The 27589-nt window shown below is 43.8% G+C and overlaps 1 protein-coding gene across 9 annotated transcripts in view; it reads right to left on the bottom strand.

Moving 5' to 3' along the window:
- The window catches only part of Anks1b (ankyrin repeat and sterile alpha motif domain containing 1B), a 1117917-nt gene that overhangs the window by 3706 nt on the left and 1086622 nt on the right, over positions 1-27589 (bottom strand). For all 9 annotated transcript variants that reach the window (XM_058571278.1, XM_058571279.1, XM_046419347.2 and 6 more), the window contains 4 exons: positions 25305-25316; positions 24319-24405; positions 17682-17819; positions 1680-1847 (listed from right to left, as the gene is read on the bottom strand). In XM_058571278.1, the coding sequence (XP_058427261.1) occupies positions 1680-1847; positions 17682-17819; positions 24319-24405; positions 25305-25316 (405 nt within the window). The remainder of the gene's footprint in view (positions 1-1679; positions 1848-17681; positions 17820-24318; positions 24406-25304; positions 25317-27589) is intronic.

Raw genomic sequence — 27589 nt, 5'->3', positions numbered from 1 at the left:
ACAAAGGCATCAGGTGGGGCATGCATTATATATATATTTGAGGAACGGGAAAGCCTGAGGGCCAAGGGGTAATGGTGAGGCATTAGGTATGGGTGTTTGGAGCATTAGGTATGGGTGAGGCATTGGGTATGCAGGAAGGGAATTGGTTTGGAGGTCTGTGGGTGTCGGCTTCATGAGAGTTGGTGGCACTTGGACTAAAAGAATGGCAGAGGAAGTGGGGAGGAGTATGCAGACTGAGGTGTTCCAGGGGTGGAGCAAATGGCCCTTGCTCCTGGATTGGAGGTAGAGGTGGGGGAGAACAGCAGTAGAGGTGGCTGGTAGATTTTTGGGTTGAGCAGCATGGTGAATGGCTGTGCCCTTTACTGAGCTGGGAAGATGAAGAGGAGCATTTCTGAGGGGGAAATCAAGCATTTTGTTGTAGACATACCAAGTTTCAGATGTCTGTTGAACACTAAACATTCAAGAAGAAACTGAACACATAATAGGTCTAGAGTTCTGGGAGTGGGTCAGGGTTGAAGAGAGAAGTGGGAGCTTGGGTTGCTGAGGCCAGAGGACCAGGGAGTTGAAATGTGGTGTTTGATGTAAAACTTTTTCAGAGAAGGTGCAGTTACTGGTGCTGGCAGTCATGAGTGATGCGCTGGTGAATGGCTGGGGTGGAGGGAAAGATCCGGAAGAAAACTATGAGAGAATAGCGAGGCCAGGCACTGGAGAGATCATACCCATGGATGCTGAAGTTGCCAAGGAGTGGGGCCAAAAAGAAAGTTGTAAACAGGAAGCCACGCAGTCACCAAGGGAGGTGTTTCTCTGCAAGCATTAAAAATGTCTGTGCTTCCCCCGCCCCGACCCTGGGGATGGGAGCTGGTGGGAGGAGGAGGGTTACAGAGGAAGGACTCAGGGGTGAGAGGGCAATGCATTCTGGGGGCCTCCCCCATACAAGTCCGGGGTTCTTAGGATGCAGGACGGCAGCCGGAGCAGAAAGCAGATGGGAGGCTGTTGGGAACCTTCCAGCTTTGGGGTGTTGCTACTACCAGAGGAGACTGCTATGAAGTCATGTGAGCCTGCCGGGACAGGATGTCTGCAGAGCCTGTGGGAGGGAAGGGGAGGAATCCTGGAGGAAGGCAGATGATGAGGAGGGGGCGGCACCTTCTGAGCAGCTGCCTCACTGCAGGAAGCCTCAGTTGCTGGAGGGAAGGTGCCCAGGACCACGACCTGCACTTCTCAAAAGACGATGCTCGAGCATCTAGCTTCCGCCTGCTGGGTACCAGAGGCAGCCTCACTGTCAACCTCTGCAAATCTCTCTGGAGGCCAGGGGCTTGTGGGAGGCCTCATCCCCTGATAGGATGGCAGCTGAGGCCATGGGAACACTATCCTCAAGCTTTCCTGGACCTTCAGGTAATCTTCACCATGGACAGCAGCTGGGCAGCCAGTACCCTCCCTCTTGCTGCTATTGTGGGGGACGGAGGAAGTGGAATTTTCTCTGGAGTCTCCAGGTTCAGGGAGAAGGTCCTTCAAGAAGTTGAAGGAACCAGGCCGAGGCAATGATGATCACCAGCCCGGAAACGGCCACGGGAAAGGACCGGGAAGGGCAAGCCCTGAATTCTAAGTGGCACCCACCCGCACCACACAGCTCCCTTTTCCTCCCTCTGGAGGTTTCTAGAATGCCTCTCTCTTCTACTTACCACTGACTTGCGAATGCTAACGCGGGGCTTGGGGATGGGCTTGGAGGGTTTGTTTTCAAAGCTTTCTGGAAGCGTGGAGGAATGGCCCCCTTTTCTTGCTTGCAGTGCTAGTTGGTAAGCGACTTCAAATGCCTGTCCAAGTGTTAAGATGATTTCGTAGGCTAAATTCTGTAAGAACAAGGAGAAAGCATTTACTATGGGTGCACTACAAACCAGAAAGTGGCTGAGGAACACCATGGAGGTGAACTAGCCATCGCCTTGAGCTACTCCACCAGAGGCTGCAGGGATTCAGTGGAGATCTATGAGGAACTGGACACTCAGGTCCCATTTAGTGTCTACACAGGCATCAGTCACCAAGGAGGCACTCTTGTTCACAGCCACGCTAAGGAGCGGGCTTGTAGATTAACCCCTGGAAAACAAGGCCTACACGCAGCCCACTGGTCCCAGGAGCCCACTCCATAGGGAGCTCCCTCAGGGGCAGCAGGTCTGCTCCCAGGACTTGGAAGGGAAGGAGTTACTGGTGGCATTTCAGCCATGTCTGTGAGGACGATCCCACACACTCCACGGGAGGTGTTCCTGAGAAGTTTGGATCCTTTTACCTCAAACATCTGTGATTCAGTGAACATCTACAAAACACAATCAAAATCTAATTTAGGCTGAGGGGAGAGGCATTAGTCATGCTGGTGTGGAGCCTCACAGTTGCAGCAGCGAGCATGCAAACAGTGCTCAAACAGAGCCAATTACCCATCTATTTCTTGAGGCTTTTGCTCTCCCTGTGGGTCCACTCTATATTTTATCATCAAATCAGCAAGAGACAGGAGATTCTGTTGGGTCAGAATGCCACACCAAGCTGCGCCTGGGTGGAAGGTTCTTTGCTTTGGACTTTCCATTCTTCTCTCAAGATGATTTCTGTCTTTCTTCTCTTCACCTCTCCATTCGTATCTGTGATTTCTGCCTTCTCTCAAAAGTGCAGCGTCCCCCTGTCTTCTCTGGAGACATGACATTGTCTGGCCCCAAAGAGGCAGGATTCCCACAACACCCTGAGGTCACAGTGAGTCAGAGAAGTGGGTACATACTGGTCACAAAAAGTGTTCTTAAAGTCTCTGCACCACTGATAGCAGGTGCCATCTGTCTCAAGTTTTCATTCTATAAACGATCCTACAATGTCTTTTCATGGCTTCTCAAAATCACAGAAATAGCATTCTGCTTCTGCTGATATTGCAACTGTGCCCTCTGCATTCCTGTCCACCTCCGCCTTCACCAGGCATACTGGGGGCCCAACTTCCATGTTTTAGAAGAAGTGTTGGGGACTGTTCCCACTGGTGAGGATGGACATGGAAATATAGGATGGCCTTCTGAGAGCACATGAGAGAGGACCATGGGTTCTGGACTGATTCTATTTCAGGTCAATGCCAGATGAATTTTTTTGGTTTTAAAATCAAGTGGGAAAATGCCTGAGCTTGACCGTGGGTTTGATAAAGAATGTATTGGTCATCTTTGAGCTACGTATTAGTAGCTAACAGCCCTACAAGAAAGATGTTTGCTGCTGGAGATACTGCACCCTGTATGGCAAGCCCCTCTCATCCCTGCGATGGAATGGAGAGCCCTATTTGCTCCAGGGGTGAGTCAGACTAGTAAATTAGTAACACACCAATAAACAACAGTGGAGGAGGCTGGGAGACAGCTCTGACCATCACTGTGGAGAAGGCTGGGCCCTTTCCACTGCCTACACTGCACCCACAGCACTATCAGCTCTGCCTCTTCGTGTCCGTGTGGTCCCTTGGGAAGGTGGACCAGCCTTTGACTTCTCCAGTGTCAGGGTGAAGTCACACCATTTCTGTTCACCGCTGCTGGAGAAGATGGTCTTGTCCATTTGTTGGGGGATACCACAGACACTTGTGGTCTGGGTGAGAAACTGGACTAAGGGAAAGGTGGGGTCACTGGACCCCACACCATGCAGCCTTTCCATGCCGGAGCAGTGGGGCTTCCAGAGTGTGAATTCCTTTATCATTAGCCTACAACAAGTTCTGGAAAGTGAGATCTGCTTAAAGCACCAGTGTCTCCAAGTGAAAGTCAAACTGCTCATTTGAGCAAGTGAGAATTTTCACATGACTATTATGGGAAGCCAAAAGGTTTTGTAAATAATGAGTTAGAGGTTCTGCCCTTTTTTTTTTTTTTAAATTATTTCTTGGTATTAGGAAACTGGTCAAATAAGATCCAGAGGCCAGAGTGGGGAAGGGTTTCTGCCAAACCAGCAGCCCCACATGGCCTGTCCTGGTCTGGCCTGCATTCTCTTTCACATTTTGCTTTCTTTTCATTTTAGAGTTTCATAATGTTCTTTTATGGTTATGTATAGAGAAGAGTTGGACATTGCTACCCTCCTTGTCTTTTCTGCAGCTTAGTGTCTGAAATATGGATGCCGGATGTCAAGGAGGCCCATGGGCATGGAGACCAGCCTGTGGAGGGCCACACTACCTGTCCGGACTGTCCTGACATACCAGCATACTGGGCTCCTTGTGGGAACAGGTTCTCATCAGACAGAACCTGAGGACACATAATCTTTTTTTTTTTTTTTCATTGTTAGGGATCAAACCCAGGACCTTGCACATTCTAGGCAGTGTTTTATCACTGAGCTACAGCTACCTGAGGATGTGCATTCAAACAGGGGAGGAAGCCCATTTTCAGGGTCATTCTTCCCTCTCCTGTTGACATTCCCACCACATAAGGTGGGAGGGGAGTTGTTATCATGAGAGCAGGACACTCTATTGGGACAAAGGCTGAAAATGATATTGTAATAGGATTTAATTATACATTAAGGCTATAATGTTAATTACACTGATGTTAATTATATTAATAGTATAATTATAATCCTGTTGGCTACAGATCATGAGGAATCTTGCAGCTTCTGCCTGGGACTCTGGGAGCTCTCTCTCCGGGGGAACCAATTCTGTGTAAAAGTCAGACTGCCCTGAGGTCAGCATGCTCAGAGGCTTCCTGGAGGGTATCAGCAGTTCCAGCCATCCCAGTACAGGCCCCAGATGCAGGCGTGAAGTAGCCATGCAGCAGCCGGCACATGGTGAGACCCAAGGCCCCAGGCAGATGGCCCGGGTTGAGCTGCCCCAGAGTCGGCCATCTGAGCTGGCCCAGCTGAGTCCCCAGATGTTCTCCAGCAGAGCAGAGCAGAACTTCTGTGCCCAGCCTAGATTCCCGACTTACAGAATTGTGAGTGTAGTAAAGTTTTATGCCACAACATTTTGGGGTGGTTTGTCACACAATCCATACCTGGACACCATCCAAAGCTAAAGGTGGCTGACCGGACCCTGGTTCAGGCAGCACAAAGAGGAACCAAAAGCTAAGCTGTGATGAATAGTACTTGGCTCAAGAGGCCAATTCTGGAGCCCCTGCCCCCCAGCTCTGGCTGCGGAGAAGCTGAGGTCTGTGCAGGTCACAGGGGTCACAGTGAGCACTAAGGTGTCCGTTCACATGTGCTAGTTCAAACCACAGAGCTGCAGTATCCTTTTAAGTCAGCACAATCGTGCGCTCATCTCTAGTTATCCCTATCTGGGCATAAATTCAAACTCATTCAGCTTTACATTCATAATCTCACATCTCTCAAATGCTGTAACCCCACGGGTGGCCATCCACGGTTCCTTCTGTGGTATGTAGCTTACTGGAAGATAGTTACTCACTTTGACCTTTGAAGCATGAGTCGCTCTCTCTCTCTCTCTCTCTCTCTCTATATATATATATATATATATATATATATATATTTAGTTGTAGATGTACACAATATCTTTATTTATTTATTTTTATGTAGTGTTGAGGGTTGAACCCAGTATCTCATGCATGAGAGGCATGTGCTCTGCCTCTGAGCTACAACCCCAGCCCAGCATGAGTCTCTTGAGACACACTTATCATGGCCTTGAGTGTTTTCTACCCTGGATCACCAATGAAACAAGGCAGCATGTGCAATATGCTCACATGTGTGTGTATTTGGTGATTACTAGAACCAGCATACTCCAAGCCTCGGTTTTTTTTTCTCAAAATGGGGATAATAACAGATGCAATAATGCCATTTGCAATACCCACCTCACTAATAACAACGTGAAACCTAATAACAATACCACTAGCATTTCTCACTTCCTGTGTGCCCTGCATTGTGGTAAGTGTTCTACATGGACTATGGCATTTAGGCCTAATTATAGCTCCACGCTGAAGGTCCATTGTTCCTGTTTTGCACGTGAGATAAATAAAGAACTTGCTCCTGAAGCCAGCACCTGGATGAGCTGGGATTTGGATCCACGTGTTCTAGTAGGTTGTGCTCTTGACCACTTAGAGCTACACTTGAGATAAAATAAGAGACTTCTGTAAACTTAAAAAAAATGAACGATTGAAGCTCCTGGATGATCCTTTCATTGGCTGGATCTCATGGGAGGATCAGTTGAGAGGCTGCCTCCTGGCAAATGGTGTCTTGCGATTTAGGATAAAGGCAGGAATCCCACTTCATCCGGGAGCAACTTCCAGCTGGGGCCAGGGCACATAAAAATCTTTTCTTCTTTTCCTTCTCCTGTTGCCCGGGGATTTTAAATCTGTGGCTTAAGAACTGTTACAGCAGAGAAACTTAAAAAGGCATCGTATCTTAAAAATGGATCCTAATAGTTACCCAGGGATGCACACTGGGGACATGTAAGCTACTTATATTTACTGAGGGCTCCTCGAGGTAGCCAGGCTACAGTTTAACATCATCAGAATATTTACTGAGCACCTTCCAAATGTCCCTGGTGCCTGGCCTGTGCCTAATGTATAGCATCCAGGAAATGTTCAAGGGAAGATCCAGGAAGTCACTCCTCAGTTCCAAAAGAGGCTTGTGGAGGGGCCGAGAGACGTCCTTCACTGTCCTGTATCCGAGTCACTGAAGCTGTGCCTGGCACACTCATCAATTTGATGTTAGAAAAACTGTATCATAGACTGTGGCAACGTGTCCTGCAGGGAGAGTTCTGGCACACAGGCTATTAATTTATATTAACTGGTGCATCACTAGGATTTTTTTTTCTGTTTCTTACTTTGAAAATCTTTAGGCTCATGGGTTTAAAGGAATATGTGCATGAATACTCATTATGATGTGTAAAATTTTCAGGGGACTGATTATGAATACTACATAGATTCATACAGGAGAATACTAGGTAGCCATTTAAAAAGAAAATTGAGACATTTAAAAAACTGGTTGAAAGACTATATAAAAATATATATATGCTAAAATACAGATGGTCTCCATTATGTGCATAGAAAACAGGGATATATATTAAAACATGACTAGTAGTGATCAGTGAGTGTTAAGGCTGTGGACGATTTCTCTCTCTCTCCTTTTTTTCCGCAGTGCTGGGGACTGAATGTAGGGCCTGACATGTGTGAGGCAAGTGGTTTACCACTGAACCACATCCACACCGTGGATACTTTTCTTTATACTTCTTTGTATGTTTTGAACTTTGTTTTTAATTCTTACAGTAACAACAAATAATTTTCCATTTTGTTTTTCATTTTGATGACAATTAAAAACAAGAGAAAATCTTTGAGTGTACAATAATCTTTTTCATTCTTCATGCTTCACCTTGGGGTTCTAAGTGCATCTTTCTTCTTTTGCTGCAAACTGTCTTCCAGTGAGATCCTGTTTGCAGGTGTTAGCATGGCGCACCTCCATGTACCAGCTGGCTGGCCACACACTTGGCCATGAATCTTGTTTAGACTCTCTTCAGTTTTTACATTGGATATCAATTTTAACACCTGCTCAGCTGAGTTTTAAAATACCCAACTCTTCCTTTAACCTGCAGTCCCCAAATTTCTACTCCAAGTACAGAGTGACGGGCTGAACTTCCTACAGTCCAACTCTGTCAGGTCCAACTGAAAAAGGTTGTTATTGGACATTTACCTGTGGACATACAGTCAGTCTGCTCTTGTAGCTGTGTGAGGTCGGGTTTCTGCACCAGACCCTGTTGCCTATGAACTTGAATAATACTTTATTTCCTCCATACTGATGATGAAGCAGCAGTAGCAAAAGCTTAGCAACTGCTGCATGAGACTGCTTACTACATCCCAAGCACAATGCTGCCTGCCTTCTGTGGACTCTCGAACCCTCACAATGCCTTACAAAAGAGGAATGATCATCCCCCTTTCTCATGTGAGACACTCAGGATCACTGATTGATTAACTTGGCCACGTTCACACAGCTGCTTAGTGGTGGAGCCAGGAGTCACACCAGGTCTGAGTTGAGACAGCCCATGTTCTGTGCCACAGGGGTGTCCTGCCTTCACAGCTTCAATAAATCTGCTTGTGTCCTGCCCCCACGTTCATTGGGGGATCCCCCCGCCAAGAACCATCTTGTGTGTTGCAGATTCACTGTATGAATGTGGCGCAGACACCGGCATAAAGACCCCCTCATTGGACATGGGGGAAAAGTTCTTTCAGATCTTAAGTTTCATTGAAGAGATGTTTTCTGAGTAAGGGGAATACTTTCCTTTCAGATAAATAGGAAGCATGTAATTACTATATTTCCATATTTGCTTTGACTTCCTAGAAGCTCAGAGCCAAATCTGTGGCTTGGCTCTAATAATTACACACAGAATCCTGCGTGCTGCCTACTGGCACTAGAACTGTTCTAGAACTTTCGGTGTGGATCTTCTTTTGGTCTGTGTTTTCCCTAATTTGGATTTGTATGTATGTACATTTTATCCTTATCTATTCATGGAGGCTGCCTTGGGTCTTGCGTGGGATGGAAGTGTCCATGTGTTCACTTCAACATTTATTCCGGGGCTTACTTTGTTTAGCCCATCACCGTCCCAAAGGCTGACAAGGTACATCAGACACGGACTCAAGGCTCGACATCATCTGGTGAATATGAGGAAAAAAGGAAACGAGCAGAGAGGAGAGGGACCCCACAGGGAGAGGGGCCCTCCTGGCCCAGGCTCTGAGGCTGCTATTCACCAGGGGACCATTCTGAACTCTCTACAGCACTGTCCACTAGCTTTAAAGAACCAACAGCCACATTTTTGAGACTGGAATTGAAGGAACACGTGTGTTAGTTCCAGAGCCTCAGAAGCTACAGGCCTACCCCTGGCTATCTTTCAGTGTGCAGGGTCAGCAGGGGAACTTCCTGAGGTCAGCAGAGGCTCAATCCCCCACCCCAGGAAGAGGTGCAGACCCTGACATTCAAGGAAAGGGCTGTGTCTTCAGCTGGGAGCCCATCCTGGGGTGTCATGAGCCTAGGGAAGTCTGTTACACCACTGTATCCAAGACTACAAGCAAAGTCCCTGTCACTGAGGAAGGAGGTGACATTAAGGGGTAGGTCTGGTCCTGGGGACCTTTTGGTCCCCCTTCCCTCTGGGAGCTCCAAGACGCTCTGATGAGGAACTGTTGCCTGTCAGTCAACCTCTGACTAGCTTAGAGAGGCATGCATAGCTGATAGCAGGTTGAAAAGCAGTGCGTTACCCAAAGGCCAGACCAAGGGACTCACCCATCCATTAGCTAGTGTCTCAGAAAATGACCTCATTCCAACCGTCACCCCTGAAAGGCTATTCCAAATTGCCAAGCACTTTGTCTCTTGAAAAATGGCTTTTGCTCTTGGTGACTGCCTTTTCCTATCTTCCACCTTTATCTAGTGAGTTATTGTTCATCCCTGAACACTCCCCTTGGCAGTTCCTACAGGTCCCCTTTCCTGTCCCCTCAGGCTAAGTGAGGAGTCCTCCTCATTGGGCACATGCTGCTTGCCTCATGGCATCTATCCTGGCTTTCTTTATAGGTCTGATTCCCCAGGTGACTGAACATCTTGAGGGCTCAAGTCTCCCGGGCAGGTCTAGGGCCAACGATGTTGGATTGGTTGAAGAAGCAGCTGGAGTTGCCTGGTAGGTTCCTAGGGGGCTTGTTTCCTAAGTATAGGACAAGGGTGAAGGTGGATGGCCAGAGCCGATTCCTTCCTTCTCTCTTTCCCCCCCAAGCAGACCCGCTGAGTGAATGCCAGCAACACCAGGGTGGCCTAGAGACAGGCAAGTGTTTTCAGTCGGGGTCCTCAGAGAGGTCTCCAGAAAGAGCCCCGTTTCTCTTCGGGCTTTATTTTGCTTGCATTTCTTGTTTTTTGAGAGCTGGGGTAAGCCTCATCTACAACTTGCTTCACCCACGTCCTAAGGCAAAAATAACTTTGAGAACATTCTGGGCATATTCACAGAATCCATTGACATCTCTTTAGCTCTACCTATATAGTTAGTTCTCTCAAGTACTTTCCAGAAACTAATCTTGAAGGTTTATAGAAATAAATGTTGCCCAATCATAGGTCTTCAGTATTCAGAAATAAATATTAGGAATTCTGCTAAGATGCCTATCTGGGCCAGTACTGGCTAACATGCAAATACATTCTTTAGAGCTAATTTCATCTAACAAAAGAGTCATGAATTTATAATATGGATACATGTGAAAAATACTGAAAATACAGAAAATAAAGAAAATTGAATGCACCTGTAAAATTCCACTGTTGGGATATAGTTACTGCAAACAACTATTCAATATATAGAGCCTATTTTCTTTTCATATTTTACTTTTATATACTATGTGAATATTTTATATATATAAATAATCTATATTTAATTTATTTATTTTCTTATATTTTAAAAAGCGTATTTTCTTTTTGGTGTATTTTCTATTTGATATCTTGCTTTTATACATTATATAAATATTTGTATATATATATATGTAATTTATATTTAAAGACAAAATTAGAATCATACTTTATGTGCAGCTCCCTGATTGCTTTTCATGTAACATGATACCATGAATGGGTTTCATATGCCATCACAAGTTCTTCAATTGTACTTCTGAAAGAGTGTTTGTTAAAGTTTAACGTCATACCTCATCCGAAGCACAGAAGCTATCTGCTCACTGCCATGACTTGCTTTCTTGTAACAGTCCAGGTTTTCCATGGGGACCACACACTGTGGCCTATGGTCACTTGTCCTCATGGAACCACTGTCTAAGATGGCTGACTTTCACACCCATCTAGAGGACTGGCCTGCTAGGGCAGAAGGGCACAGTCATAATTCTGTTACCTGGCAAGGATGTGTGGAAAGGGTGAACAGGAGAGAGGGGTGCCAGATTTCGACCTCTCCCCAGTTTTCGACAGTAAAAGGTCCTAGCGGAAGCTGCAGTGAGTTTTTTACTAACTTGTGAGGACCTGAAACAGGGTGCACACCAAATTTAAGGTTTTTTTTCAACTCTTGTTGAAAATCTTTCTCAAATGGACAGGTCCATTTCCTTGGTTTGGTGATCATAGTACAGTTCCCCTTGGTATGGAGGAGATTGTTTCCAAGAGCCCCTTACACCTAGACCCACAGATGCTCAAGTCCCTTATATAAAATGGCATAGTATTTGCATATTACCTATGCACATCCTCCTGTATACTTTAAATCACCTCGAGATTATCTACAATGCCTAAAAAATGTAAAAGCTAGGTAAACACTCGTCATGCTGCATTATTCAGGGAACGATGACAAGAAAACAAAGTCTGTATGTATTCAGTGAAGATACAACTTTTTTCTGAATATTTTCGATCTGCGATTGGCTGAATCCATGGATGCAAAATCTGTGGACGTACAGGGACAACTTTAAATATAAACGATTTTTCTTTGTTTATTATGCCCAGAGCTCATACTTCTGAAGTGAATTCATGAGCCGTCATGCCTCCAAACCTGCCACATGTTCACACATACTAAACATTCAGCTTCCAGCCTGCACATTCCTCCTCTGGGAGATGCGGCCCTGCTGGGTGCTGGCACAACTCCAGGATGGCATAGCTATGATTTTATTATAATTATTTGTTTATGTCCTGTTTATCCAACTGGACCCTGAGCTCCTGGGGATCAGAGACCTGTGCCTGCCTCATGGTAGACATGCAATAAATAAAGGAATGCATTTATAAGGATTTTCACTTCTTTCCTCAGCTGTGGAATATTGTAGCAGCAAACTTAGGTTGTAAACCAAAGTATGGGATGTAAATCCTCACCCAGGGTCTGACAACAAGAATACAACGTCAGTGTATCTGTTCCCCCTATTTGCACCATTCTCAGCAGCTAAGATTTACTGAACACCACCTGTTGGAATACACTTAATCCTTACAATAACCACAGGGGTGGATATCTGTTTTACAGATAAGGGAACTGAGGCTTAAAGACATTCCTGCCCAAACTATGAAGCCAAGAAAAGCTAATCTGGGGCTCGAAACCAGTTTGATTCCAAAGACCATATCCTAAACCTAACACTTCTTTTCTTATAGTCAACTCTGTTTATTGGTGGTTCTGCATCTGTATATTCAACCAACATTAGACTGAAAATATTTAGAAAAAGACTCCATATATACTAAACATGTAGATTTTTAAAAATTGTCATTATTCCCAAACAATACACTAGAACACATATTTATATAGTACTGACATTGTATGAGACATTTTGAATTATCAAGAGATGCTGTAAAGTATACAGAGGATTGTGCATAAATTATTGCAAATGCTACCCCTTTTCATATAAGGGACTTGAGCACCTGTGGATTTTGATCCTACAGGGGGTCTAGGAACCAGACCCCCAGGACACTGAAGGGTAACTGTATATAAGCAAATGCTGCAAAACAGTCTATCTGTGAAAAAAAATCTCAGAATGCCCACTTTTTTTCTAAATTAACAAAAAGTGGGATTGATTTAGTAGACTGATAACATTCACCAAAAAGAAAGGATGAGAGATTAATCTCTGCAACCCACTCCTGTGGCTGGCTTATGGCCTGGTTAATTCTCAGTGGAGATCAGATATGGGTAAGTGAAACCCTGTGGTGCTAACGTATCTACTCTATTTAGGGAGGTGTTGGTGTTGGTGTAGAAGGGCCAAGGGAGGCTGTCTTTTTAACTGAGTCAGGACCATTGCTGCTCTTAGGAGCTCTGAGGTCCCTCCTGGCTTGCTGGTGAGTGCCAGGTGGATGGACAGGCCAGGGAGTGGCTCCTGATTTCCCTGTTGGCTGCTGCTCTACTACCTCTGTGGACTCCAGCCAGAGAATGCAGGATGGCTCAGTTTTAAGGGCTTTGTACATGTTCACATTCTTTAAGATTGCCATTTATTTTCAAAGTCAAATAGGTTGAGGCCATTTTCAGTTAGAGAAAATGAGAAACAGAATGAAAGTGACCACCTACCTCCACAAACAATTTAGTGGTCAGAGGTCAGCTAACATCAGCACCACTACTAAGTTCTTTTGCACCTTTGATTTCCCACTTTGTGGGCCAACTGCAGTGTAAGCCATTCAAGATCTTCTTCAGGAACCTCAATACTCTACCAAAATAATCTGAGTTTAAGAAGTTTAGGAATTTAGATATCATTAAGCTGATGAAAAAAAACAAGAAATAATCTCATAACAGACCCACAGCCATGTGCCATGTAGGGCCCACTCATTTGAGATGGGAGTAGAGGAGGTAAAAGCTGGCTCCATTGTAAACCCTCCCAACTCCTTGTCTCACAAGACAGTCTTCTTTTCTACCCACCCATTCTGCTCCCTTTTCACCTAAGACATTGCAGTGTGTTTGACTCCAGCATTTTTCTCCCTATGTTTTTGCTTGCTGGGTACCTGCTGGTGGTAGAGTACTACAGCAAGCCATCACAGGAGGCTGGCCATGTTCTCATGCATGATGTCATTTCTGTCTCTCCAGTTTAGGTCCTTTTGTGGCCCACCCTCAGCCAAGAAAGCACAGGGAAGAGGGCGCTCCATCTCCCACCTGCATCGCCTACCAGCACCATGACTTCAATGTTCCCTGCACATTCCTGAGCCAGTCTCAGCCTCACCTGAGCTGCACACGGAGAGGACAGAATTTGGGAGTTGCCAGTAAGAGAAAAATGGGCATGGTTAAAAATACCAGAGACTGCGAACATGTTCTTGATAGAGAAATGAGAATTAGCAAGGGTCTAGCAGCAAAGGCGTGGCTTCTAATGCTATTAAGGAGAAAAGAACAAGAAAATCTCTCAATATTTGAAACTACTGAATGAGGCCCTTCCCAAATTTTTATAGCACATCTGATACTCTCACAGAGAATGCATCAAAATCTTTTTGATCTACCTATACCAATTTTACTACTAAGTACTCTAGATTGAGTGAATTAGACAACCAATTACCTTGGTTGTATCTATTAGCTTACCCATAGTGGCCTTCTCAGGAAGATGACCATAGCCTTGGGATCTGGTGGTCATTGGGAGTGGAGCTTTTACCTCCTCTACTCCCATCTCAATTCCCCCCCCCCCCTTGCAATCCCATTTGAGATAAGAATGGAGGAGGCAAAAGATGAATCAATTTTTAACCTTCACAACTCCTGGTCTCAAAAGATGTCCTTCTTTTCTACCCATCCCTACTGCTACCTCTTCCCCTAAGACATCACTGTCCAGAACAGTGATAGTGAGAGATCATGGGGTGGGAAAACCTTTTATGGAGGTGAGGTGTGTTCCAGGGCTGGTCATTCAGTGATGCAAACAGAAATCAGCTGCCATGATAGTAAGGTTCTAGAGTAGGGTGCCAACCTGTAAGTACACATTGACCCTCATTTCATCTTGCTCATGTATTTGTCATCTAAAACTGAAAATATTACAAATCGAATCGATCATAGATTCTAAGTCAAGGAAACAGAACTCAATCAGTGTAACATTTCCCAAAAGTGTTCTGCAGAATGCAGCCCTGTGAAGTGCTCTCTGAAAAAGGCTACCAGGGCCAGGTAAACTTGAGAAACAGCTCAGCATACTCCCTCCTTCCTGGGCATGGCAGGGCTCTGCAGGGTCCTGTAGCATGTAAACCAGGTCAAACTCACTTTGGAGCTTCTATAGGGGGCTTTGTGGTTCCTTCCTAGACCACGGAGTTTCTATGGGGGAAATACTCTGAATTTCAAATTTAACTATCCATAAACTGGAAACTTCCTAGATGTCACTGAATTTTCTTGAAGATAGCAGATAAAAACACATGAAATGTGATCAGAGTACATAAAAATGGAGCCCATAAAAGGTCTACAAGGTCAAAGAAACAACAACCTTGAAATTAAAATGTATGTGTACTCATTCATATCAGCTCAAAGGTTAAATGTGTACTTGAGGTATTATAAGGAATTCCTTTTTAAAAAAATTTTGTCATTTGGGGCATCCCAGAAGACTGACTCACATCAAAAGAATTTGAAGGCTTTAAGACTGGACTGAAATATTGAACTGCCCCATATAAAGATATAAAATCCATTCTCAAAGAAGTTTTTTTTTTTTTTTTTTTTTTTTAGCACAAGCAAAGCTTGTTGCATCTCAGAATTGCTCAAAGGACCAGGTCAAGACTGCTGGCCTTTGTTACTATTTTTGAAGTTGGACAAACTGTGTCCACCTAGAGAGGATTAAAATGGCAGATCTGTGTAAGATGAAAATCCTTTGGAGCAGATATGAGAATCCTAAGCTAGTGAATGTCTACGTTAAATCAAACATCTGGATGAAAAGATAAAAGTTGAAGCAATTCTCTACACAGTTTCCAAATATAATCAGGGACATTATGTTGATCATAAAACTAAACAGTTTTAGTTTGATGATCCCCCCTGCAATTTCAGCTGCATATTCTGGTGTCACAGAACCTGGGAGGCAGATGGCCCACAGGTATCATTTTTAGTCTGAATATAGAACAATGCTTTTCATACTCTCATGAAAGCAAATTATATATTACCCTAAAAATCAATTTTATTGAAAGAAATGCTGTAATATTCAAGGAAGAGGCTGAAATCATCCTGAAAAAGCATCAGAATATTTCTGATGATGTTCATTAAAAACACTGTTTAGAGGCAGTAAGTTCTAAGGACTCAATGCTTTCTTTCCATTGCTTCTATTTTAATTTTTTATTTCTGTGTTTTAAGTCCTTTTAGAATGGCAGTAAGAAAACTGCCTGATAATGTGCTTCTGGAAAACTTATATGTTTTTTAGCAGAAAAAGGGACAGAGTGTCAGCAGATGCCAACAGGCAGGGAGAGGGAAGAGATGGCAAAGGAACCAACACTTTAGGCCTCTCACCTGTTCTTTTATTTCAGTCTGGTGAAACCTGTGGGACACAGATCCTTGTCTCTGTTTTGTAGGTAAGGAAACTGGGACTCTGAAAAGTTTTAAAATTTGTCAAAGACCGGGGAATGAGGAGGTAGCTGATCATGGATGTGAACTTGGTCTGCCTGCTCTGTCTACAACAGCAATCCAACTCCCATGGAGAGACGTGTTACAAGCAACCCAAAATATACGTGGATGGAATGAAATTTGACTGTTCAAAGAAGCAACTGCATTTCACAACAGTGGCAGGTTACGTTTACGGCGTCAGAAATCTAATGCTGCACATCCTGTAAACCCCAAATGAAATGACTTTAATCAACACTTTAATCCTGTACAAATAAACACAACCAGAGATTTTTAGAGCAGCCTTGGGGGGGCTTTGCTTTGCAGTCCTTACTGTTACCACATACCGTTTTTATATTATTCTCCTCATGCTTCCCAAAATAGAAGGAATGTTTTTAAAGGTCCATGAATATCCTTTCCCATTTTCAATCTTTAAAAATCTAAAAGGGATGAGCAACATGCAGCAGGACACAAAGGCTACGAGCATAAACCTGACAGGTTGTAGGGTGGTGTCAGTTTTGGATTACAGCTGGCCTTGGTTTATGGCGTTTGTCAGAAATGGAAGAGATTGCTTCAAATGGTCTTCTACCCATGGCGCTGAACCATAGGCTGGCCTCCCAAGAGTACATCACATGTGACTTCTGTCTGTTTCTCTAAATCTCTACATTTTAAAATCCAATGAATAGAGCCGAATAATCAAACTGAAGTGGCATTTTAAAATTCTTCTGATTATGAATTACTCCAGGGTCACAGTCGTATCTGTTTTGTCTGTTGCAACTGCAACGTCCGTCCAATGTTCTGCACTAGAGATAGCCTCGAGCAATCTGTACCATCTTGTGGGTATTTATCATCTTCTTAAATGGTTTTCATTTTCCAAGTTTGTAATATATGAACTCATTTTTAGGCATACTGACAAGTTATGAATAAAAGTGGTGTGACTGCATGAGGAAGTCATTATAAGATTAACTTCTGAATGAGCATATGGGCCAGACCTCGGAGTCCCCAATTATTACTTGTAGGTGTCTAATTTCACCACTATCCAATACAGAAAATTGCAAATACTGCGGAGACAAACACACCCATTATGTCCTAGTGCTCAGAATGGTTACTGGAGAAACTGTTGGCTGTAGTTAAGGAACAAATAGATGGAAAGAACTTTCCTGTGTTTTTTTACCAGAAGAGAAAAAGAATTTCTGAAATGTGAAAAGTGAAGTTGGTATTTGAGTAATGACAACTGAGGTCCAGGCAGGAGTAGAGTTCTGAATTGAATGAAACAGTGAAAATACAGAAATACCCAAGAAAAGCTGAGTTGCCAAAGTTCTTTGTACCCCTTATTGTGGGCTGAACTGTGGCACCTCAAACTTTGTACGTTGAAGCTCTGACCCCTAGTACCTCTGAATGTGATCCTATTTGAAGACAGAGCCTTTAAAGAGTTGACTGAGTTAAAATGAGGCCATTGCCATGGACCCTAATCCAATTTGATTGCTACCCTTAGAAGAGAAGGAAATCTGGATACAGACAGCTATGCACATAGGAAAGACCATGTGAGGACCCAGTGAGAAGCCGGGAGAGAGAGGCCTCAGAACCAAACTGGCTGACAGGTAGGTCTTGTACTTCCAGTCTCCAGAAATGTGTGAAAAACCTCTGTTGCTTAATCACCCAATCTGTGGTATTTTATTATGATCGCCTGAGAAAACTAACACTCTTGATATATCTTAGTTCGGTAAACAAGCCAAGCTAATGTGTTACTCACAAGCTGGGCCTTCAACAAAATCCAGGAACATTTTGGGAGATATTTTATCTGTCCCAGGAGGGCAGGACTCACCACATCGAAGGCCGTAAACACGTGACAGTAGTGGTGATTGGACTTCAAATCTTTTGTGATATAAGCAAAGGTTGAGAGGTCTTCTGGGTCCTGGGCAGCACAGGAGATATTACGAATTTCATGCTCGGCAATTATGTTCTGGAAGAAATTACACAAATGACCATTGTTTTCCTTTGAAACCATCATACTTTAGAACCAAGACAAGTAACCTAGGAAGCAGCTGCTTTCCTTCTTCTAGAGTGTTCTAGACCAGCAACATTCAAAGTGATCCAAAGTGCTACCCGTGGGCAAATGTACGCCAGGTCTGGAAGGAATGTTTTCATTTAATGAAAAACAACCTAAAATAGTCATATCCTGGAGCAGGGTTCTCACCAGGTGCTGTGCGCGGAAGCAGTCTGGGTGGCAGACACTTTTTAGAAAAACAGTAATTACTAAGCATTTTACTGTTTCCACTCTCCACATCCAGTTGAAGACAAGCAGCCTGCTTCCTGCTAATTCTGTTTGGAAAGGGCCATCTGCCACTTTCTGTGCATGAGAAGAACTATGACCCAAGGAGCTGTCCAAAGCCCGCCCCACGGGGCTTGTGCTTGCTTGTCCTGTTTTTTCTTTTTTTTCTTTTGGGGTCCTGGGGATTAAACCCAGGGCCTCGAGCATGCTGGCAGGTACAGAACAAGGCAGGCAGGCAGAAAGAAACCTTCGGGTGTTCTCTTGAGATTGTGTGGTGGCTGTGGTGTTAGGGCAGGATAAGGGAAATGCCACACTGCCATATTCAGGCATTGGATACCTTGCTGGATTCAGGGACCTATGGATATGACAATCCTTTCTTCTCAAAACCACCTGTGTAATTATAAGGTGGGTGCCACTGTTACCATTATTATATTACAGGTGAGGAAACGGGGCCTCAGAGGGTTTCCATGCCTTAAATGGGGCAGGTGTGGAGCTGGGGCTGGAGCTTGAGGTCGCTGGTAGAGCTCTGGCTCTTTCGAGTACCCTGCGATGCCCTTTCGTCATCCCCCACTTTCTCTTCCCAGGTTAACAGAATTGCATTTTTCCTTCTCTAGAATTTCTTTGTGTCTTCTCCTCTCTGCCCCATCCCTGCCTGTCTCCAAGAATAACTGGTGGGAGGAAAGGTTTAGTGCCATTGTCCCAAAGAACATAATAACCATGGAGCATCATCCTGGCTACAAAACTTGGTAGAAATTCCTTCTGATACACAGATGCATTTAAAAAGCAAAGCAAATCCCATAATAGTGCCATCGCGTTTCATCTTATAATATCCCACTTATGTTTTTTTTTTTTTTTTTGCAGTTGACACAGATTTAAAACCCTCAGTGCTTTAGTTACCCTAATGACTTTTTAACTGCACAGTCTTAAAGAACCTGTTGGCAATACAGTGTTCTGCATGTACCCATTAATGCCTAAAAACGCTTTCAAAATGTCCTTCCCTGCCAGCACCCCGAGCAAGCACTTCATGTCCCTCACTCCACAGAGTGGTGTGGTTGGGGAGCAATTACAGAATTAACACAAAAAAGAAAATTAAATTAATACATTCTTCACTGTGGCCTTGTATGCTGTCACTACATGCAATGGCTCTATAAAAAATAACTCAAATTGAAACTGTAATCCCATAAACAAGAAACATTCTACTGTAAGATACAGTTTCAAAGTAAAGGTCATGATTCTCTTCTTGTATCCAGGTAGCATTTCTTCAAGTAGAACAAGACATCAGGAACTAGTGAGTCTTAAAAGAAAGGTTAAAATTTAGGTAGTCTTTAAAGGTGTGACGTCAGCAAGTGTGGAATGTCTGCCATCACCGGACAGGGGGCTGCTGGTGCCCTGGGAAAGTCTGGGTGTATTTGGCCTCACCTATCTGGATCTATATCACAGGAAAAAGAGCACTAGCTCCAACTTTTAACTAAATTGGCATTTTGTGTTCTGAGATCCTTTGCCAGCATAAGACAGATCAACTTTTTGCAGAAGTTTCAATAGCCCTGTGAGTTTTATTGCATGGATTTCCTTGACTCTTGGCCATTTCAAAGGATGCTACTATTGAGGATTTTCAATAGTGTGTGGCAGCATCATGGCCCTGGGCACAACTCCAAGGTAGGTAGAGTGGATTCTTGGTGCTCGCCCTTCATCTTCTTTTGAACCCCCAGTTCCACAAGTTTCTGGAGCCCCTTACTCTCTATTCTCAGGAGCCCAGGGCAGCCTTTTAAATGGCCCTTTGAGGCCTGACATCTGTACTCCAAACCAGTCTCTTCCCTCTCTGTGGAAACTTTTTTCCCTTGTTCCCACAGCCTAAGCTAGGAGTAAAGCAAGATAATTTTATTATCTTGACACATCCCCAGCCCTAGAATGTGGTGAGGATAGAGATCTCACCGTGGAACTTCCTCTGTACTGGCCACCATCGCAGAATGGTGAGGCCAATTCTCTACATGTAGGAGGGATCCAAGGCCAAGGACATTCGTAGCTGTAGACTCTATGGAGACTGGATGTTGGCTTCCTCCTTGGAGAAGAGGTCAAGTAGGAAAGCATTCTTTCCTCCCAGTCTCACATCAATTAGTAGGTCCTCTTCAAGGTAAAAGGTGAGGTCACTATGAGGTACAGTTGTTCCTCAGCTTAGAACCAGACTCCTCATATGGAATTAGCCCTCCTTCTAAGCATGTTCTAAGGAGACCAGAGCTTTTAAAAGCCTCAAGAGGACTGGGGAGGCCTGATAGACAGTTTGGCAGCTTACTTTCAACAGGGAGAAACAGTTGAAGAGATGGATGGCTGGGCCAGTGGAGAACAGAATTGTTTGGTGCAGCCAATTAATAAGGTGGTTCTAAGAAGGACAGGAGGTAATGAAGTGATGCAGCCTAGAAATCTGCCTCTGGCCTCAGCCCTCAATCTGAGCTCTGCCACGAGGGGGATCCACCTGAGTCTCTCCCAAGGCCAGGCTTTTCCTGAGAGATAGCAGCGTCTCCTTCAGAAAGTGCCCCAGAAGGAAGGCACAGCTCTGGCTGAGGGCTGACTGAAGACACCCTTGGAGCACTTGATGTCAAGGACAGCAGCACACACGTGGACTGTGGTCTCAGCTGACTCCAATTTTCTGAGAAGTATGTGCTACAGAAAACAGTGGGCACCTGCTGAGGCAGATGTTCCGAATATTTGGAGCCTATAAAATACCATTGGTCACGTTTGAAGTTGGCATTTAAAAAAAAATTAACAATTAAAGCAAAAAACAAACTCTGGCCTGGCATTGTTCCTAATTCAGCCGGATGGAAGACTGAGCAGGGAGGCAGCACAGGAACGCAAACGGCCACTGAACCCTTAGCGCTCCCCTGATGCAGGAACTAGGTCACCTCCTGGAAAACCCAGCTGATCTGAGGAAAGGTTTTGTCTGTAACCAAAGAGTCATAGCCTCCAGGCCAATTCCTTGCGGGAGCTACCTCTGGGCTGTGGATCCACAGCAAGCTGATGTGATTCCTCTGAAACGCTTTAGGACTAAATCTATTCCAAGTTCCATTTTCATTTCAAGATCACTCTCTGCTTCTTCTTTCTTAAATCAGGATTAGTGATTCGTTTCCTAAGTTGCTAGGCAATACATTTATGCATTTATAACTAAGGTGCCTAACCCTTCCCCACGAACTCAGCCAAAGCTATTTATTTATTAGAATAAAAGAAAGAAATACTTCCATGGAAGACTTGTCTTTTACCACAGTCTAATGGGGGCTAATAGGAAGGGAAGGGCAATTAACACATAATTAATTATCCATTCTACTTCAAACTAGTTGGCGGAAGGCACTTGTGGAGTAACAGAAGCATCAAGTTAGGGAGCAGGAAATCAAGTTTTAACCCTTCTCCACGACCACAGGCTGTGTGAAGGCAGGGCAGCCAAGGGCGGAAGCCTTCAGGTCCTCCAGCTGGCCAGTGCAGGCAGACAACCCCTCTGTCTCACCAGCGGAGTGGGGAGAGGATGTGTGGTTAGGAGAGCGCTGCTGAAGAACAGGACCACATCAACTATTAATAGTAGGGTGCCTCTGTATAGGCTTAGTGGCCACTAGCACCTGAAATAATAATGAGATCTCCAAATACACTTGCCTTTCACAAAGTCTTCACTTCAGACCAAAGCAGCCCACCTAGACAACGCTTCCCAGTGGGGGGAATCTGAGGTAAAAACAGGGAGCAGGACTTTGGAGTTTATCAGTCTGCTTCCTCCCTGCAGAGCTCTGCACCTTTGAAGCCAGTCCTTCAGCCCTGGCTGGTGGTCATGCTTTAGCCTTCTAATTCCAATTTCTCCAGTGCAGCCTTGCACTATTCTATCTTCTAAAAACAATCTCTGTGCTTTGACTTCGCACGTGGCAACCACTGGTCTATCACTCTGCGTCCCCTAATCTCTTTCCACTATCATATGGCAGGGAGATTAGCTGCCCAGCTGGTTGAAGTCAATGTCCTCAAACTCCAGAAAGAGCCAGGCATGTATTGCTTGCTATACAGTCATAGAGAGGGTGGCCCCACCTGCTGCTGGCACCTGCACTTCACCATTGCAGATTTCAAAAATATTCCAAAAATATTCCGAGGACCACATTGCAAGGACTTGAAAGGTATGCTGGCCTTCTTTGTTTGTATCTACCTTTATATAAAATTATCTTTTGCATATCTTTCTTTGCTGATGCTTTCAAAGAAGAGTCACTGGCAAGCAGTTGTGTATGAGTAACTCATCTAATTATTGGTGACTGAGTCAGAAATGTCTCCTAGAGGTACAGGAGCATTGGCTTCACATACCTCCATGTGTCGGTGAGCAAAAAGAAACAGACCTGTCAGAGTTCTCCCTCAGTGCTGTGATGGTGGAGACTGGGTCAGAAAGGACAGATGCAGTCAGTTGTGCCACCACTGAAAGACAGTTTTAAGACCGTAGGAACTTCCCAGGGCAAATGCCCCTTGTTTAGAAATCATCAGAATCTAAGTCAGCTAAGAGAGTGTCAAACTTATTCACTGAAAATATACTGCTGTTTAAGTCTTTCAAATGCAGATGGAGTGGACAGTTTCTCCAGGTTAGTAGGAAAAATCTAGGCACCAAAATCTTTGTTTAAAGATAGCAATGATACCCAATGAGTGTTTCATTTAGAACTTTTTAAACAGCTGAATATAATTTAGGGATAAGATACTTTTATGTACCGGAAACTAAAATTGCTTCCAAGAAAATTAGAAAAATCAATTGGGATCATTCTGATTTGAGTCTCCGCAACTGTAATCTGACAACATGGGAACTGTTGACAACACACTCAATGGCTGACATCATCATTACACACGTCAGGCAGCTCGCTCTCAAAGTGCTTTGGCTATTGTTAGCCATCATGATAATGCTGTGTTACAGGCTGTCTGCCTGACTTTCAGAATTTTTCTAAAACTGAGCTTGCTTTCTCAAGTAGCTTAGCTCAATTGGCTTAGCTGATTGCCAATGCAATAATTGTACAGAAAACCAATCAAGAAAACTTCTAATTGGTCGATTATAGACACCAAAGGGTCATTGCCCATGGAACTTTTCCCTGGTATCTAACGCCAGGTTTAAGTACGTCTGTTTCATGACTTCCCATTCCTTTTCTCCAAAACTCAGAGGGTCCAGGTGGGGGTCTAGGTGTGCAGGGCAGAAGAGAAATTGCTGTCCACCAATAGTGGTCACCTCATCTCTTTTTTCCTATACTTTTTCAATAGAAAGGGTGAGAAAATAAAACCCAGGGACACTTAGGGTTTTGTGAAAAGGAGCCAGTCAGCTTTGAATTTATGGAGAGTGGGGTAAGACAGGTGGGGATAAACTTTCAAGTTCAGTACGAGGATTCTGAGGTCTTTGTCCACAAAGGAGCTGTAGAATCCTTTTCAAGTGAAACAAAACTCAGTTGCCCACACTTGACCTCAGAATTGCTGACCACTCCCATAGCAGAGTTGCTTTTCTGGTAGCGTCTCTTGAGAAAACAAAACAGTTGAAACTCTCTTCCATCTCTGGAGATGGGAATTAAAAGTAGTTATAGAAAACAAAAGGTGGAAGAATGTGCATTCCTGTGTCAGGTGTTCATTCTGTGTACCAAAGGAAAGGACATAGATATCTCCACAGAGATGTACCAGCCCTCTGATTAGTAATCTTTCTTTTCATGGAGGAAAGATGACATTGTTTCTTTTAAGTGATTCCCCCCTGCCCACCCCCCGTTTTAATGTTCTCTAGCTACCAAGGAACATGCCAGGTAAGGGGTCATGGTCTGTTAGAGAAGACATCATAAAAAGATAAAAGCAAAATATGTTCAAGATCAAGATCCTGAAATAAAACAAGCCTTTCTGTAATATTTATATTCTGTTTAGTCTCATCATCCATCACTGGCCACCAACGGACTGTTTACTCGATTTTCCTTCATGGATGAGATGTGTGTGTGTGTGTGTGTGTGTATTTCATATATATGAATGAGAGAGAGGGAGGGAGGGAGGGAGGGAGGGAGGGAGGGAGGGAGGGAGAGAGAGAGAGAGAGAGAGAGAGAGAGAGAGAATTTCCAGGTATGAGCAGGAAGCATGAAGATGGGGGACGAGGAGTGACTCAAATGGGATTTTAGATCACATACTCAGGACTATACCTGGTGTTTAAATCCAAGAGAGGGGTGGTGCCTACCTTATTTGTTGCATCAATAAATTTGACTCCTTTATATGAGACTGAGAGAATAATAGTAGGGACCTTCTTCATTTGCTCTGTAGACTTCTGAAATTAAAATTAGAAAGCTGTTAGAGCTGTGTTGTTGCATGGCAACTGAAGCACATAATTTTTCCTCTCGAAAGATAAAAATGAACTCAAGTTAAAAACAACACATGCACACACACATACACACACACACACACACTCATATCAAGTATACCCCCAAACACACTCTAATTTAAATGTCTGTCTCTCTTCTCTTGGGCTTAGCTGTGCTTTGGGCTTATAAAATATCTGTCTTGCACTTGAGGATGTAAAAAGTGCTTGCCCCGTTGTTTCATGTGGGTGCAGGAGGATTCCTGGCACCAGTGGGAAAATGAGGGGCTCTGTCTCCATTCCTTTGACAAGGCTTAAACCACATCAGGTTTAACTCCTAGGGTGCATTTAACATTCATAAAATATATGTCACCATTGCCCACCACTTAGTCACAATCTTTAAGTCACAGGAGATGTTTGGATATGTACTTAAAGCAGGAATTTAAAATATATCACTGTGAATTTTTCTTGAATCTGGCCCAAACCAAAGAAGCTGATGTTATATTTATAGTAGAATCACGTGTGACCACGAAGGATATGAAACTGCTCTGTAACAAGTAAATCCTCCAGGAGCAGTCTGTATTTTGAGTCATAGCCAAATGCTGGACAGTCCAGGTAACCTACTTAATCATGGACAGCTGCTGTATTCCCTTAGGCTAAGTTCTCATGATAGATGTTCACACTGGCTTAATGTGCTTAGGGTTTGCAGCCTCTTCAGTTTTATGAATCTGCAAAAAGTTTCTCTGTAATTTAGTATGTGCCTTTTCTGTTTAGTCTCATCATCCATCACTGGTCACCAACACACTGTTTACTTGATTTTTCTCCTTGGATACTCTTAATAATCACATTAAACATCAAGAAAAACCTACCTGACAGTTAGCCTGATGGAGTTTCCAGATAAGACAGGTAGGAACAGAATAGGAGAGAAAACACATGAAAAGGTGAGAGAGAGGAAATCATTTCAACAATTCACCAACAGCATAAACTCATTAAAAATTAAAGGATGCTACAAAAGGAGAACAGGCTTCAAGATATATGCAGATGTGGTTAAACTGTTATTTTAGAAATTGCTGCAGGCTTTTGCAGGCCCGTCTCTTCTTTTCTTTCTTGTTTTCTCATCTGTTTACTGTATTGCACTGACACGCAAGGACTGACACGCAAGAATCTTCTGCTTTGTGCTTTTGACAACAGCTGTTGTACGTAAATATTAAGGGAATCAGGGATAAAATATAAACTTTCTTGATTTCTTCATTTATATTAAACAATGTTCCATTTTTAATTTCTCAAATGCAACCAGATCTAAAGAAGGCTTTTAATTGAACAGTGAATGAAACACATTGAACTTGATAATGATAATTATATTGTGTCTTCTGCTTGACCTTTGGAAAGGGTCTTTCAATATCGTCTTTCAAAATTGTCCTGTTTGTTTTGACATATCTTTCTGAGGGTTACCAAACCTGTTTCAAAGACAAAAATTTATTAGGAGTATTGTTATTTGATATTTACTGTTTCATACAGTATGGAAAAAGGAAGCTCTCTTATAGTGTTTTTAACTAGTTTTCAAATTACCTAGACTTGCCAATCTTATTTTGCAATTTCCAAAAAGAAATATTATGAAAATGGAATATAAGGTTACATACTTTCATCTTTTTAATGCTTTTCCCAATCACTTTTGAAAAATGTGCAAGGCAAATCAAAGGCAAGGCTAGCAGAAATAATATGCTGTACGCTAGTTTTAAGGCAACTCAGTGACTAGATTCTGTAGATAGAGAGGGCTGGGCCGCACAGGTCATAGTTTGGTTAAATGAATGTGTGTGTAAAGAACTTTCTGCAAAGTGGAACAATGGATTCCAGAAAATCACCTCACTCATCTCTTGCCATGAATACATTCTCCTGAACAGATTTATCTGTAGCATGACACAATATGTAGCCAACATTAAGATTAAATTACCAATATATTATTTAGTATTAAGAAAAAATCCACTTGTTATTTTTTTAGCAACTCACTGATTATTCGGGGGCAGCCCACTGTGTTCCTCACTGGAAAAGCTCTATCTATTGCAGGGGGTGTCAGAGGGTGCAAATCCTACTTTGCTAAAAGAAGCTGCCTGAGTGCTATGTTGAGAAGGATTCTAGCTGCAACTAGGCTCAGTGGGAAAGATAGCTGGGCATGACATCCACCTTGAGAGAAGGAGTGGAAGGGGCAGCACACGCAGGAGCCACTCAAGGTCATTCCTGTTCTGGTCAGATATGAAGAATAGCTACAACGAAGTGATGATGAATGCAACTACAAGGATATGAACAGAGCGCCTCCCGAGAAGTGAATGGGGAGAATCTCACTTTGCATGCAAGACTGAAGCAAGTCTTTAATCATTCATTCATTCAACAAACCCTGAATGCCTGCTAGGAGTGATTAAGCTGACTTTTAAAGGACGAATAGGAATTTCCCAAGTGACAAGAGGACAAAAAGGTCTGTTACAGCAGCAGAGTCAAGACACACACACACACACACACACACACACACACGTACGTGAGAAATAATGTTGTAAGTTTATGAAACTGATGGGAAATGAGGGGGACACAGTAGGTTTGGAAGGTTGTGATTTACTCTGTCAATTTAGAGTCCACTGGAAGACCTAAGTAGGGAGGGACACAACCAAGTTTGTGTTGCAGAAAAAGTAGTGGTTGTGTGGAAGATGCATTGAAACAGCTGGAGCCTAGACACAGGCAGGCAAGACGTTGTTGTGCAACTCCAGAGGAGCCCAAGCCTGGCTGAAGTAAAGCAGTGGAGAACTGGAGGAGCCCCAGTGAGTGAGTGGGAGTGGTCACAGGCGAAGAAGCCATTGGTGACTGAGGTAGAGTACTGGGGGGGGGGGAACGTGCTTTTGCACAGACACAAGGGGAAACCGCTCCTGCATATGCTCTGTGTGATCTCAGGTGCACATGTCACACAGGAAATTAGAGGTGAGGATCAGATCTGGAAGTCCATCCACAGAGAGGGTGGCTGAGGAGATGGGAGCAGGCAAGGTGGCTCAAGGAGGGAACAGGAACAGGGCTAAGGACCACACCTCTGGGGAAGATTGATTCATAAGAGCCTAGGAAGGAATCCAAAAGGAGTTAGTTGGAAGAAGCCCACAGACATATCAGAGAAGCT

Source organism: Marmota monax, unplaced genomic scaffold, assembly GCF_021218885.2.
Source record: "Marmota monax isolate L192 unplaced genomic scaffold, Marmota_monax_Labrador192_F-V1.1 WCK01_AAM20220418_F8-fsc00036, whole genome shotgun sequence".
Classification (NCBI taxonomy): Eukaryota; Metazoa; Chordata; class Mammalia; order Rodentia; family Sciuridae; genus Marmota; species Marmota monax.
This window is presented reverse-complemented; position numbering and strand designations above follow the sequence as displayed.